Source organism: Xylaria bambusicola (assembly GCF_022495145.1).
Source record: "Xylaria bambusicola strain CBS 139988 unplaced genomic scaffold F5B22scaffold_47, whole genome shotgun sequence".
Lineage (NCBI taxonomy): Eukaryota > Fungi > Ascomycota > Sordariomycetes > Xylariales > Xylariaceae > Xylaria > Xylaria bambusicola.
The window spans coordinates 43066-56631 of record NW_025953600.1 but is presented as its reverse complement, the minus strand read 5'-3'; the positions used below and the strand labels follow the sequence as shown (position 1 = coordinate 56631).

The 13566-nt window shown below is 49.0% G+C and overlaps 5 protein-coding genes across 5 annotated transcripts; 2 read left to right on the top strand and 3 right to left on the bottom strand.

Annotated features, from left to right (window-relative positions):
* Positions 1-100: 100 nt before the first annotated feature.
* F5B22DRAFT_620195 (uncharacterized protein) lies at positions 101-3873 on the bottom strand. The gene has a single exon (XM_047975826.1). It carries the CDS (start codon positions 3560-3562, stop codon positions 422-424), a length of 3141 nt encoding a protein of 1046 aa, XP_047827507.1. The 5' UTR covers positions 3563-3873; the 3' UTR covers positions 101-421.
* Positions 3874-7310: 3437 nt separating this feature from the next.
* Positions 7311-8039, top strand: F5B22DRAFT_620193 (ankyrin repeat-containing domain protein). Its single transcript, XM_047975825.1, has one exon. The coding sequence runs from the start codon at positions 7377-7379 to the stop codon at positions 7860-7862; it is 486 nt and encodes a 161-aa protein (XP_047827506.1). The 5' UTR covers positions 7311-7376; the 3' UTR covers positions 7863-8039.
* A 438-nt stretch (positions 8040-8477) lies between these two features.
* On the top strand, positions 8478-9400 carry F5B22DRAFT_649832 (3-oxoacyl-reductase; the record flags this gene model as incomplete). The annotated part of the gene is made up of 2 exons (XM_047979227.1): positions 8478-8643; positions 8700-9400. 2 exons carry the CDS (start codon positions 8478-8480, stop codon positions 9398-9400), a joined length of 867 nt encoding a protein of 288 aa, XP_047827505.1.
* Positions 9401-9536: 136 nt separating this feature from the next.
* Positions 9537-10646, bottom strand: F5B22DRAFT_390723 (glycosyltransferase family 2 protein). Its single transcript, XM_047971390.1, has 2 exons — positions 10376-10646; positions 9537-10292 (listed from the first exon to the last, which is right to left on the bottom strand). The coding sequence occupies exons 1-2, from the start codon at positions 10492-10494 to the stop codon at positions 9674-9676; spliced, it is 738 nt and encodes a 245-aa protein (XP_047827504.1). The 5' UTR covers positions 10495-10646; the 3' UTR covers positions 9537-9673.
* A 535-nt stretch (positions 10647-11181) lies between these two features.
* F5B22DRAFT_390931 (uncharacterized protein) lies at positions 11182-13057 on the bottom strand. The gene is made up of 2 exons (XM_047971392.1): positions 12314-13057; positions 11182-12239 (listed from the first exon to the last, which is right to left on the bottom strand). The coding sequence occupies exons 1-2, from the start codon at positions 12905-12907 to the stop codon at positions 11361-11363; spliced, it is 1473 nt and encodes a 490-aa protein (XP_047827503.1). The 5' UTR covers positions 12908-13057; the 3' UTR covers positions 11182-11360.
* Between the last annotated feature and the right edge of the window lie 509 nt (positions 13058-13566).

Genomic DNA, 13566 nt, shown 5'->3' with positions numbered 1-13566 from the left:
TATATAATCGTCTAATATATATTAACGAAGCTGCTAATCGATACGTTTTAAAACGCGAGGATACTGATATAAAAAAGGTTATTAAGGTTAAAAACAATAGATCTAATTAAAAATACTAAAAAAAGTATCGCGAACAACGTATTCGTTAAGAAAATCGCTTTAGAAGTTGGGTAATTAGTAGGCAGGGGGGGTGGTCGTGAGGCAGGGTTTTTGCTTATATGCTGTGGGAATGACTTCAATCGATGATTCAGTTTAAATATTGTAGGGAGAGCCCGGAGAGGTTTATGTGAACCTTTCTGCCCTATGGGGCAAACATGGCATAGGGGACTCCAGTTTCGGATGTTATAAGCTTCAGTCTTAGAGGCTTCTATACTAACACTTCAACATTCGTATACAAAATCTCAACTTAACGAAATATTAATTATACTACGATGATGAGCCCAGACATATCTGCCAGCTTCTCCCCAAGCTTCTTGTCCACCCATGACCTTTTCTTCCGGTGGGGTTTACCGGATATAGACCCATGGGCCGTCGAGGCGACATACTCATTTGGCAGAATTATTGCATCAGAGTCAGATTCGCTCGAATTATCGGTCTCGCTTGCATCAAACCTCAAGTCAATCCCTTCGTTATCGGAGCTAGAAACACAATCGTAGCTTCTCTTGAGCCCCTTAGCTTTTTGTACCTGTTCCGAAGGACTGTCACCCCTCTGTCGACCTGATTTAGGCCGTGGTCGATAATAAACCTGTTGCGAGAGCCAGACTCGCTGTACGCATTCCCAACAGAATGCCCCGGGCAAGACGATCGTTGGGTGACCTGCTTGTATGGACAGAGCAGTTGTAGCAAGCCTGCCGATCCAATTTCTGGAAGAGCGAACAACACCTACGTACTCGGGGGCATCCAGTAGCTCCGTAAAATTGTCCACAGTCGTAATGCGAGGGTTTGGAAGCAGAGTGGAAACATCCTGGGGTTGGGTATGAGTACACTTCGAGCTGATACTGTAGATGTCATCTCGATTGAGCTGGGTCAGAATATCGAGGTCAGCAACCCAGCGACCATGATCGTGCACCGAGATCACGGATTCCTGGAAATAAATCTCGAAATCTCGGATACCGTGCTTGCCTGTGTCTATGGGCAACACATAATCAGTGAATAATAGGTGCAACGTAGTGGCCTGGAACGAATCTTCTTCGCCCCCATCATATGGGTTGTGGCTCGCGAGGTGCCAAGAGGACTTATCAAAATCTGGAATCTGGGGGTTTTCAGCGGGTATCAGCATAGCAATCCCGGGCTTGCCTATGCTACCTCGAATGCGGCGAATCTCGGAATCAGAAGTGCATTCTCCAGGGTCGCTTAGCAAGGGAGCTGATATATAGATTGATGCATTAGAAGCCATGGCCATCACCCTCGTCAAAGACCCAGGGTCTACTAAAAAGCCCCCAGACTCAAATAAAGCAATGCACGAGAATGTGTGGCTTCGATCTAACTGGTACTCAAAAGAAGCGGATGCTCTTGATTTACTCTCAATGGGAACCCAGCTCATCTTGTACAGCGGAGTGGACGTAACCTCCAAGGAAATTGTGGCATCGGGAATGGAAGAGTAGACCTGATTGACAGTCGCTAGAGCACGCAAAGAGGTGTATAGATTCGTGAGATTCTTCGGCCAAGCTGACAGGTGGTCAAAGAGTTTATTCTGATGCAAATGCCGTGACGCCACTGCTTCAGTCAGGACGTCAAGGAGAACAGAGCCGTCTATTTGGGCGTCAGGCTTTGTTGCTGATGTATCGGACACCCACAGACTAACCCTATCCAGTTCCCCAAGGACGAAAGAAAATTTGACCGCCTTTTGAGGCTTCCCATCACCATCAGGTATAAAATAAGAATGTTCAGAAAGGGCATCCGGAGGGCTGACCCAGTAGAATCGCTTAGTCTTTGACCTCTTAGTGTCTGTGACGATTTGTATGTCGTTGGCATGGAAATCATATGGATCCTCTCCCCAGCTTTTGATTTCTATGCAGCGGGGATCATCAGGGTATAGGTCTAGCCAGCGAGCATGCCTAATCGCCGAGGGGTCTTCCTCCACCGACGGTATTGGGAAGGCTGTAGCGAATTCGACGACTTCGTTGTTCTGGCAACGGATAATGTACGTCCTTTGGTGTCCTCTCGCTATGCCATGGATAAATTTGCGCAGGTAATATACTGAGTGCTCTATGGACAGCATGCTGAGAAACGTCTTGATATTTGTTAAGCTATACACCGGCTGGAGTTCATACGCGGCCTTTGGTTGTAAGAAAGTACCACAGCGCTGGGCGCCCAAGCGCATCAGCTGTTCGCAGTGCTTCTTCGATACTGAGTCTCCGTCCAGTAGGACACGTAGAGAGTTGGCAAATAGTTTCAACCAATCAGCATCATAATCATCTCTGCTATTAACCTCAATGCTCTCGAAGAGTCGAATTGTGAAGACAGCCAATTTAGTCCGGTCAAAACCCCAAGTACTGGCGAGACTTCCGAAAGCTACTTGGTTGAGTTGAGTTACTGAAACTCGATTTCCTTGAACACCAAGGCTGGCCCCAGATTCGACTGGCGCACCATAGTATCGAAGGTGTCCTAGGGGCAAGGACCAATAGACGCCTTCACCACTCGGGCGCTGAATTTGCAGACCAATAGTTAGGATTGCCCCATCCTGTACCACTGGGTCATTCTGCCTCACTGGGACGGGCGACTCGTGTAGAACTAGCATATCCGGGTAAATATGCCATGAACATAGACCGAGGAGTACTGATGCGTTTTCCACTGACTGTGGCATCCCCTGAATTAGGTTGTCGGCAGCAATCATAGCAGACTTCCAGGCCTGGAGAACATTTTGGTATAATTTCGGGTGATTGTTGACTGGCAGAGAAACGTTATTGACAATTAACATCAACTGGGTCTGCTTGACTCTCATTGCTTCGTCTGCAGCTTGAATCCATGATCGGGCGCTATCATCCCACTCCTTCAATTGATCTCTGGTAATAGCAATTCGGGAGAGATCTCGAGAAAGATGGCAAAGGGGATCGGTCTCATCAACTGTTGAGAGTTGATTGCGTCGGTCGGCTACCAGTTCCGCCCATATTGCTGTGGCCTCGGATCTCGTCCAGATCCTCGCAAGCAGACATGCTAACAAGTGGACAGCAATTGCATCTGGTCCAGAAGTGGCGGCTGCCCAGACGCTGGTGCCGTCAATCCCAACATGGTCGGCGAAGATTCCATCTGATCGGGAGCCTTTTGGGTTCACCTCCGGCGTTGCGGCTATCTCTGAGGCCCGAATCCCGTATGCCCGAATGAGATGAGGAGTTTTGGGAAGCCAATTCTGAAAAAGCGCCCCCAGTTTCCTAGCTGTCGAATGAGGCTGCCCTTCTTCGGCTGAGAGTCGCCTTGCAGTGCTAATTTCCTTTCCGAGTCGTAGGAACTCCTTTGGAGGTTCGACTTTAACAAGTGAGAAGTCGAAATGGAGTGAGGCGAGCCCAACAGCGGTTTCTTGCTTTGCGGAGAGGATCGATGCCGATATCTGTTGAAGAGCCATATTCAAAAACCCATAGCGAGGGGAGCGGGAATCTTGGTGATTTGCTCACCCTCTCACACACTCAAGTAAGTCAGCTGAGCCAGAAGTAGCTTTATTGATTAGATATATATTCCCATCTGAAGAAGTGGTTTTGCTACAACTGGAAAATGTTCTGGCACAATTGTCCCCTGTGGGTGGCTATGCAGCGGGGCTCAGAAAAGAGATGCGCATATTGAAAACACCTAGCTACTAATTACATAGGCAGATAAGTAGGCTAAACTGACTGCACGACTTTCTGCCTTCTTGGACGCCTTCAATGCTTTGTGAACCTGATGTTCTGAATGATTGGAGCGCTCAAGGACCTTCGCGGTGCACTGCCGCAGCGCCACAGTAGTTCAGCTGAAGTCTTCGCTTCCAATCTAGGTATAATTGGGGTAACTACATAGTGGCTTAGGGTATCGGCGCGTATCCAGCGCGCGCACCGCATCTGGAGTAGGTAGTATTATATCTCCTGGGGCGCGCGCACCCGTGAAGTAGCTCACTCGAGGTAAGGCCTAGAGTTAAAAGAGCTAGTTCAAGATCATCTTTCACTACCTAGCTTACTCCAAATAATTGAGTTGAGCAATTGAATGATGCCTCTTTTCCCGTCGTGTTGAACTGTCACGAATAAGGACAGCTGGGCTGATGAGCATCTAGGATAATTACCCCATAGCTTATACCTCCTTTGCCTTCTTTGATAGGGCCGTAGAGGGGGCGACGCTTACTTAATAAGGCTATACGAATCTATAACATTAATCTACGTCTGGAATCTCGCGACTGAAAGATTCTCTGTTCCTATACGCGACTCAACCGCCGAGAATAGAGCACCACCACCATGACGCTCGATAGCACCCTCTCGAAGCTTAAGCCACGGGTCATGTTCTGGAAACAGGCGAAGGAGAGCGGCTTGACCAAAACTAGCCCTCCCAACATCGATTGCGAACAGGAACCTTTTAATCAAAGGGACGTCATCTCTGACCCCGCAATAACCGGTCCGAAGACATTGTGGGATGAGGCGTATGAAAGACTTCAAGCAGAAAAGCCTCATGTCGTAAATTCATACGAGACGCTCCTAAGAAATATCTTGATACGCCAAAAAAGCAAGCCGTCTACTGACCTCCAGAGCATGTTATCCGATACTACTCCTCCCAACATCGAAGCGCCAGAGCATGTGCAACAGAGCAACAGAGATCGGAAGCAAATGATGGAAGCCATTATTGACTTAGGCCAGAAACTCGTGGAGGAAAAGAAGATTGCATTCAAAATAGGAGACCAGGAATTCTCACTGCGTGACCAAATGCAAACTGCTGTGGCCGGCATCCAAATAGGAAAGGTGTTTATCGATGAGGCAGTAAAGGCGAGCCCCATGGCTAGCACAGTCTGGGCGGGCATTTCTTTACTTCTGCCACTCTTGACCAACCCTATTGAGGTACATGCAGCTAATGAAGAAGGTCTTGCCTATGTCGCGCAGAAGATCCGGTATTACACGAACATGGAGTCTCGTATACTCCGCGAGCAGGACGAAGCTTTGCCACCTGCCGACCAGCAACTATATACAGAACGCTTCATCGAGCTTTACCAAGCGATTATTGACTATCAGGCCCAGAGTGTCTTACGACTATTTAGGCGTCGATTCAAGAACTTCTTGAGAGATGCTACAAAATGGGACTCATGGGAGGACATGCTCAATAGAGTTAAGGAGTTAGGCGATAATCTCGAGAAAGAATCTCTGCATTCCAATTCTATTTCTAGCAGCACATCGCTAGCTGCTCTCACTAAGTGGGAGAAAGAGTCGTTTGAAGACAAATGTCTCCAGTGTTTCAATCGAGGAGACTATGTCTGGTACAAGAATCGCGTCGAAGACCGTGTCTCAGATACATGTCTTTGGTTCTTAAATCACACGAAGTACCACTCATGGTTGGAAGCCGAATCTGGCCCTCTCTTGGTCTCCGCCGATCCAGGTTGTGGCAAGTCTGTCCTCACAAAGTATCTTATTGATTCCAATTTTGGCTTCAGAGTTCCTATGGAGGCTGCGATATGCTACTTTTTCTTCAAGGAGGGTGACCAAAATACCATCGAGTTGGCCTTGTGTGCCCTGATCCATCAACTTCTCTGCCTGAGACCCAGATTAATGCACCACGCCGTCCAAAAGTATAAGCAAAAGGGGGATAAGCTCGCCAATGATTCCACTGCGCTATGGAGTATCCTACAAGCGGCCACTGCTGATCCCGAAGCCCGAACTGTTATCATTGTAATTGATGCTCTCGATGAATGTCTTCAAGATGAAACCAACATGGGAACCTTGGCGCAGAATATCCGAACACATTTCGAAAAAGGCCCCAAAACTCTCAAGATCTTGATGACCAGCCGGCCATACCAAAACACAACTCGACACATCCAGGAGCTTGAAGACCTATATACTAACATCCGTATACATGGAGAGGATGAATCTGAGCTCATACGTAAAGAAATCAATCTGGTTATCGGATACAGAATTAGCCGGATGAAGAAATTCAGCAACCATAGAGAACACCTGAAAGACAGATTGCTGAGCATCCCTCACCGAACATACCTTTGGGTATACCTAGTCTTCTCATACTTAGAAGCCTCCGACATCAAGAACACTGAAAAGGGGCTCGACGCAGCTATCCAAAACCTCCCCACCTCGGTGGAGGATGCGTATGAGAAGATTCTAAGCCGATCCAGAAAGCCGGAAACAACAAGGAAAGCGCTTTCTATCCTCCTTGGCGCGTACAGACCCCTCACTATCAGGGAAATGCAAGTCGCACTTGAAATGAACGTCGATATTACTTCCCTTGATCTGCTTGACCTGGAACCTGACGAGACTTTTTATCTCCGTCTCCGAGAGGTGTGTGGTCTATTTGTCACAAAGCACGACCAGAAGCTCTATTTCCTCCATCAGACTGCAAGGGAGTTTCTCCTCAATGCCTCCGCACCCACGCCTAGTCCAAGTTCTACCCTAAGATGGGCACACAATTTCAGTCTTCAACAAGCACATATGATCCTTGCGGAATCATGCGTACGGTATCTCGGGTGCCTTGATTCTCTCGCTTCCACCGACTTGGGAGCCATTACGCCCGAGACAGCCAACTTTCGGCAATACTCGGCCAATCACTGGCATGACCATTTCAGAGAGGCTGACGTCCCTGACGGCGCTGATATTGTATATTTGGCCACGAGAATATGTGAGTCGGGCACAACAGAAGGTTCGGTATGGCTCCCTTATTGGCGCGGGAGGTTTCCATATCATGTGAGTCCGGGCAACAATTCAAGTCTCACATTTGCATCAGCCTTCGGGCACGCCGCGATCGTTCGGCTGCTGCTTGTTACAGACACCCCGAAAATTGAACACGGTTCTATGGCATTACATTGTGCCGTGCGTTACGGCCGAGAAGAAATCGTAAAGCTGCTACTTGCTAGAGATGGTGTTGATGTTAATTTGCAAGATGAACATGGCATAACACCTTTGATGTGCGCTGTTGAATTTGGGCAGGAAACCCTGGTCAAGCTATTGCTTGCTACAGGTAGAGTTGGTGTTAACATACAAGACAAATTTAGCAGAACACCTTTAATGGAGGCTGTTAAATATAGAAAGGAAACCCTGGTTAAGCTGTTGCTTGCTACAGATGGTGTTGATGTTAATGTGCAAGATAAAGCGGGTTGGACATCTTTGATGTGGGCTACTAAAATTGGGCAGGAAACCAAGGTTAAGCTGCTACTTGCTACAGATGGCGTTGATGTTAATTTGCAAGATAAATATGGTGAAACACCTTTGATGGAGCCTGCTAAATATGGGCAGGAAACCCTAGTCAAGCTCTTGCTTGCTACAGATGGTGTTGACGTTAACTTGCAAGATAAATTTGGCAGAACACCTTTGATGGAGGCTGTTAAATATGGGCTGGAAACCCTAGTCAAGCTGTTGCTTGCTACAGATGGTGTTGACGTTAACTTGCAAGATAGAGATGGCAGAACACCTTTGATGGAGGCTGTTGTAGGTGAAAGTGAAACTATTGTCAGGCTATTGCTTGCTACGGATAGAGTTGATGTTAACTTGCAAGATAGAGATGGCAGCACACCTTTGATGGAGGCTGTTACATTCGGAAAGGAAACCACGGTCAAGCTGTTGCTTGCTCTAGATGGAGTTGATGTTAACTTGCAAGACAGGTATGACCGAACCCCTTTGATGGAGGCTACGGGCAGAGGCTACGAGGCCATTGTTAAGCTGCTCCTTGCCACAGATAGAGTTTATAGTGTCAAATGAGACTTCCATGAGTGGACGCCATTTCATCATGCTGTGACGTTACCATAGTTGAGTTGCTTTGAGGGCTAAACAGCCTAGTTGCTACCCACGATGAACATGGTAAACACCTTGTAGGAGACCTCAGTACGGCTGTGGTCCATACAACAGCTTGACAAACTCCCGTGAATCGTTCAGTACCCATTTGAAGACTTTTTAACATTGAAACTTCATGCTGCCTAATTCCTAGACCAATTTGGTAAGGATATCAAAAATGAAGCTAGCCTTCTTGGTATAAGGAGTTAGCACTACTGTATCTCAGCGGGGAACCTCGGCACGGCGCGGGTTGAGATCTGGGGTAAGCTCCATACCCCTAGAGTACACATCTACATCTACAAGCCAATTTACTTACACGCTTACATATTCAGTAACTTGACATAACAGAAAGAAGGCCATTATTCAATTGTACATCTATCTTAATTATTCAGCATCTTTGGTGAGGAAGCTACTGTGAAAACTGGGGAGAGAACTAGCTACGTGAGCTTGGTAGATAGTAAATCTTTACTAGGTACCGTCTCACTACACAAACGCAGATATTCACGTGGCAAAGGGTGCAATCACATCCCATTCAGCTTCAAGATGTCGGAACGTGTCTCTCAGCTCGCGGCCCAGCTGAATTATCCCAAGGGTATGCTAGCAGGCCAGACAGCGATCATCACAGGCAGCGGGCAGGGAATCGGGGCAGAAACAGCCAGGCTCTTCGCCAACGAGGGTGCGAAAGTCATTGTCACTGACATCGACGCTAGTAAGATCTTCCTTCAAAGTGACATGTCTATGAGCCGCCCACTTACACCCTCACAGCCAAAGCAGAAGCCGTAGCCGCCGAGATCAACAGCGCATCACCAGGCCGTGCGCTAGCAGTGCCAGGCGACGTGCTAGACACAGCGTACCAGGCCTCTCTGATCGAGAAGGCCGTAGCCTTCGGCAACGGCAAGCTGCACATCCTCGTGAACAACGCGGGGTACACGTGGGACGGGGTGATCCACAAGATGAGCGACGACCAATGGGACACGATCGTGAACCTGCACACGACGGCGCCCTTCAAGCTAGTGCGGGCCGCGGCGCCATACTTCCGCGTGCGCGACGGCGAGCCGCGGTGCATCGTGAACGTGTCCTCGACGAGCGGCGTCCACGGCAACGCCGGCCAGATCAACTACGCCATGGCGAAGGCGGGGGTCACAGGGATGACGAAGACGATTGCGAAGGAGTGGGGGCCGCGGTTTGGCGTGCGCGCGAACGCCGTGGCCTTTGGATTCATTGCTACGAGGCTGACACAGGCTAAGGAGAAAGGGGCCTTCGTGACGGGGCCGAAGGGCGAGAAGATCGTGGTGGGCATCCCGCAGGGCACGAAACAGCCGGAGCAGCAGGCTCATGCTGATATCCCGCTCCGGAGACCGGGGCAACCGTCTGAAGCTGCTGCTGCGATATTGGCGGTGGCTAGCCCGTTGTTTTCGTATGTGACGGGACAGACTATCATGGTTACTGGTGGGCGAAATATGTGAGCTTAGTGAATGAGGGGTTATCAGGTGAATTCTCTACATGATCTGGACTTAAGTGCGTGTTAAGCTGTGCGATGCGGGAGCTGACGTGTAAAATGTTTACGAAGTTGAGAAGCGCCATTCGGGGCCTATATAATAACTCCATAGAGCGATACATGCGCATGACAAGACCACCCGTAACGCCGGATCGCGCTAATGTCGATCTCTGTTCTCGTTTCCCTTTGCATACAAATTCCGACGACGTAAAGCATTCGTATTGAACAATCCTCATTCCCTTTATACCTTCAACCATAAGCCCAACACGCCCTTCGCATACTCGACAATCTCATCGCCACCGAGCTTCGATTCGCCGTACAGACGGTCAACGAAGCTGATAGGCACCTCGGCAACGGTGCAGCCCATGGCCTTGGCGCGCACCATCATCTCCATCTGGAAGGTATATCCCTTGCTCTCGGTGCTCTCGATGACCTTCTGCAGGACCGACTTCTTGTACAGGCGGAAGGAGCCGGTGAGATCGCTGACGCCGGGGCGCAGGACGGTGTCGGCGAAGAGGTTGGCGCCGCGGCTGACGAACTTGCGCTTCAGGTCCCAGCCGTAGACGCCGCCGTCGCCGGCGTACCGCGTGCCGGTGACGATGTCGTAGTTGGCCTCCTTCTGGCGCGCGATCATCTGGGGGATGAACTTGGGGTGGTGGCTGAAGTCGGCGTCCATGATGATGACGAAGTTGCCCGTGACGAATTGGAGGCCGTGGACGTACGCCGTGCCCAGACCTAGCTTTCCTGATCGCGTCTTCAGCACCACGTGGGGTGCGTATGCCTTGACGAGCTGTTGGGCGACTACTTGTGTTCCATCGGGCGAGCCGTCGTCGACGATTACGAGTTCCCAGTCTAGGTTTCTGTAGATTGAGACATGATATTAGCCGTGGTCCATCTATATACATAGGTGGCTTGGGGTGTTCGGGTAGGTTGATAGACGCACTGCTCGGTGAACGTGCGGTTAAGCAGCCAGGTCACGATGGGCAGGTTGCGTCGCTCATTGTATGTTGGCAGAATGACTGAGTACTTGTCGCTCGAGGCGGTGGGCTTGGTCGGGGCCATTGCAATTAATGGAGATATGGTTGATTATTAAAAGAGATATAGAAAACCGGCAAAGGAATTGCTTGAACTAGAAGCGGGAGTGTTATTGTCTTGAAGGAATGTACTGAAGTTGGTGATAGCAAGATGAATGGCGAGCTTGAAGTGGACACGGTCTGAACGACGTGATAAGGCTGAAGCAAAAAGGTACCTGAATACCCAGGTACATGTACCGGTACCTCAGTACCTGTACCCCACGAGAGCAAACAGGGGGGGTGGAATAGTGGTAGAGGTGGGGAGCAATCTGCCCCTATTTGGCCAACTCTAGATGGCAGCAGTTATTACTGTTGGATTATTACTATGTACCTGCACCTCGGCACTTGATTATCAACTGATTCTCAACTGGAGTTTCATTGTTTTAGTGCTTGCTCGTCACCGAGTTTCGGAGTTGCCTTCTATGTACATATTGGGATTCCATGATGACTTCAAATTGGAGAGCAGCCTTCATCCTGCCACTCACACGCTCCTTTAGCATACACTCGCTAAACTGATCCTTTCGTTGATCTGATTGACTTTTTTTTTTTTTTGATGGAATCAGTGACTGATTGCCTCAGAAGTGTGAATTATCTGGCTATTTCTGAATGAGACGGATTCAGTTGTCCCATAATGCCACTCTATCCACTTCAACACGCTCTTAACACCATGTAGGTACCTGACTAAACCCTCACCAAGTATAACAAAATATTAGGAAGTATAGAGCGAGTGTAGTATAATCACTCATAGGGAAGAAATGATGCTGCATACGACTGTATCTCCTGGTGTCATGCACCATGACACGTACCCAAAACCAGATAAAACGCAGCCCAGCCGTAAATGTCCAGCTACCTAAATTAACTCATCGGAGATGACGCCGTAAAATCGATACACCCAAGGATGTCACTGTACATATTCTCTGTCAGATAAGATGTTTCCACATCTACCTGGGATAGGAAAAAGGTTGTAAGCGGGCAAAAGTTGCTGCGCTCAGCCAATGCTAATCTGAGGGAGTTGATCGAGTCTAGTACCAAGGCATCGGCCAGTAAACTGGGCGAGTCACCGAATGACTCAAAGTTCCCCCCCACAGTGGTAGGTGTGATGATCGGATCACCGACACTTATAAAATCGTTATGATAGACCGAAAGATCGCTGTTTTGCTGAAAGTGTGCGACTGGGTAGGTCTCCCCCAAGGCAATGCGCTGCTGACGCTGTAGAAGTGACCTTAAAGCGACGTACAGTGCCCAACTACCAGTGATTGTAGCCCAGCAGTCTTGGGATAATGTTCGAACCTGAACTATCTTGCTGATGTGACACGCGTGCTGGACGGCCCTTTCTTCGGCGGACCAGGCGCTTTTGAAATTCTGGACAGTCAACTCATGCCTTCTCCTTCTTGCTGCATCGTGGAGTACTATGGAAAAGGCATTGAGTAGCACGTCTATCACTGGCTCAATTTCGATCGCGTCTTGTGCCAAGGTGGTAATATAGCCAATAGCGCCGTGGATTTTCTGGTGATTGGTCCAGAAGTTGTAAGGTGGAAGTATTGTGTCCTCATAAGTAGCACGAATGTGGGACATAATCCTGGGAAGAATAACACCACAAGCGCACATGGCTTCATGCACAGTCAGCCTACGCGGCGCCTTTCTGCTGAAGAGGTGGGCCATAGTTAGTGGTGACAGGTCTGCAAACCCGGAGACATGGAAATCCTGGGTAGGAAGTGGCATTTTTGAAGAAATCTGGGGGTATTGAGAGTTAGCTGATTGATATACGTGACGTTACAAGCCAGGCGAAATATGTATTGGAACCTTACTTCAGAGCCAGCCGTGGTGCCAATCATTCTGCCACTTAACGAAAAGAATCCGGTGAGTGCAGTGGTGGCCCAGAGAGCTGCATGCACATCGTCGATATTCTCGTCGGGAAATTGCGAGAACGGCGGGGAAGTGTCGAGGAAGTGAAGCTTAAGAGAATCCGCAATCCAAACTGCGCGGCTCACAGTGCTCCATGCCTGACAAAATCGAGAACAGCGTAGTTCATACAGTCCGAGTAGTACAGTAACTTGGAGTACACGGAGAGATGGGGAGTGTGATGACTGATATAGTTCATGCAGACCCATAGCCCTCTTGGCAGCCTCGTACATAAATTGCCCCTGACTAGACACAGGCTCATCGAGTTCCGCATTTGCCATGTGCCAAGCAGTGCACTCGGGAGACGACGATATCGAGAGAGCGCAGATGGCGTACCTAAGAGCCACACATTCGTTCGAAGATTCAAGCATCAAGGAAGAAATTCGTGACGTGTCCTGAAACACAAAGAATGGCCCCCGACAATGCTCGAAGTATATATAAACTCTTTCCCATGTCGGATATTTGAGTAAGGTATCTCTCTGTGTTTGAAGGAACGGCATCGTTACTTACAGCTTCTCCACTACGCTGGGAGAAAGTTCGACGTCCGGTGTACTCGCGGCGCTCGCGATATTTAAAGTATGAGTAGAGTCATTGAATAACAAGCCCTCCATGCCTCCAGGCGCTGAAATCTGAGGAAAGGCATCGGTCATGATACTGCTACTGCTACTGTTGCTGCTGCTGCTGCTTCGCTGCTGTATCTGAATATCTTGTTGAGCCCCTGGGTGCAAAAGAGTATCGGAATCGACGTTGCAAGATGGTGAAGCCCCCTCGAGCCCAAATGAGCTCTCATGATCTGGCCTGCTATCTTCTCTTGGTGGGTTGGTCGTGTAATGAAGCGTGTTGGCTTCTCGGGCAAAGAATCAGATATTGGCCTAGTCAAGTCTATGAGGCTTTCAACTAAAGTAAGAAATAGGTTCTCACACTGGCTAAACTTTCTGTTCTGTGGTGCTGGCATCTCGTAGACACAGTCCCCAACAACACCGCCGCTAGCACATCGCCTGCAACAGGGCATTCGGCCATCACACTTAACTTTTCGTTGTCGACACTTTTGGCAAGCTATGTGGCGCTTGAAGCCCTCCATTCTGATAGTTGAAGCCGTCCCGAGTATTGAACTAGTCAGACGATATCTTGCGCGGCGGGAGATGTTCAAGGGCAGAAA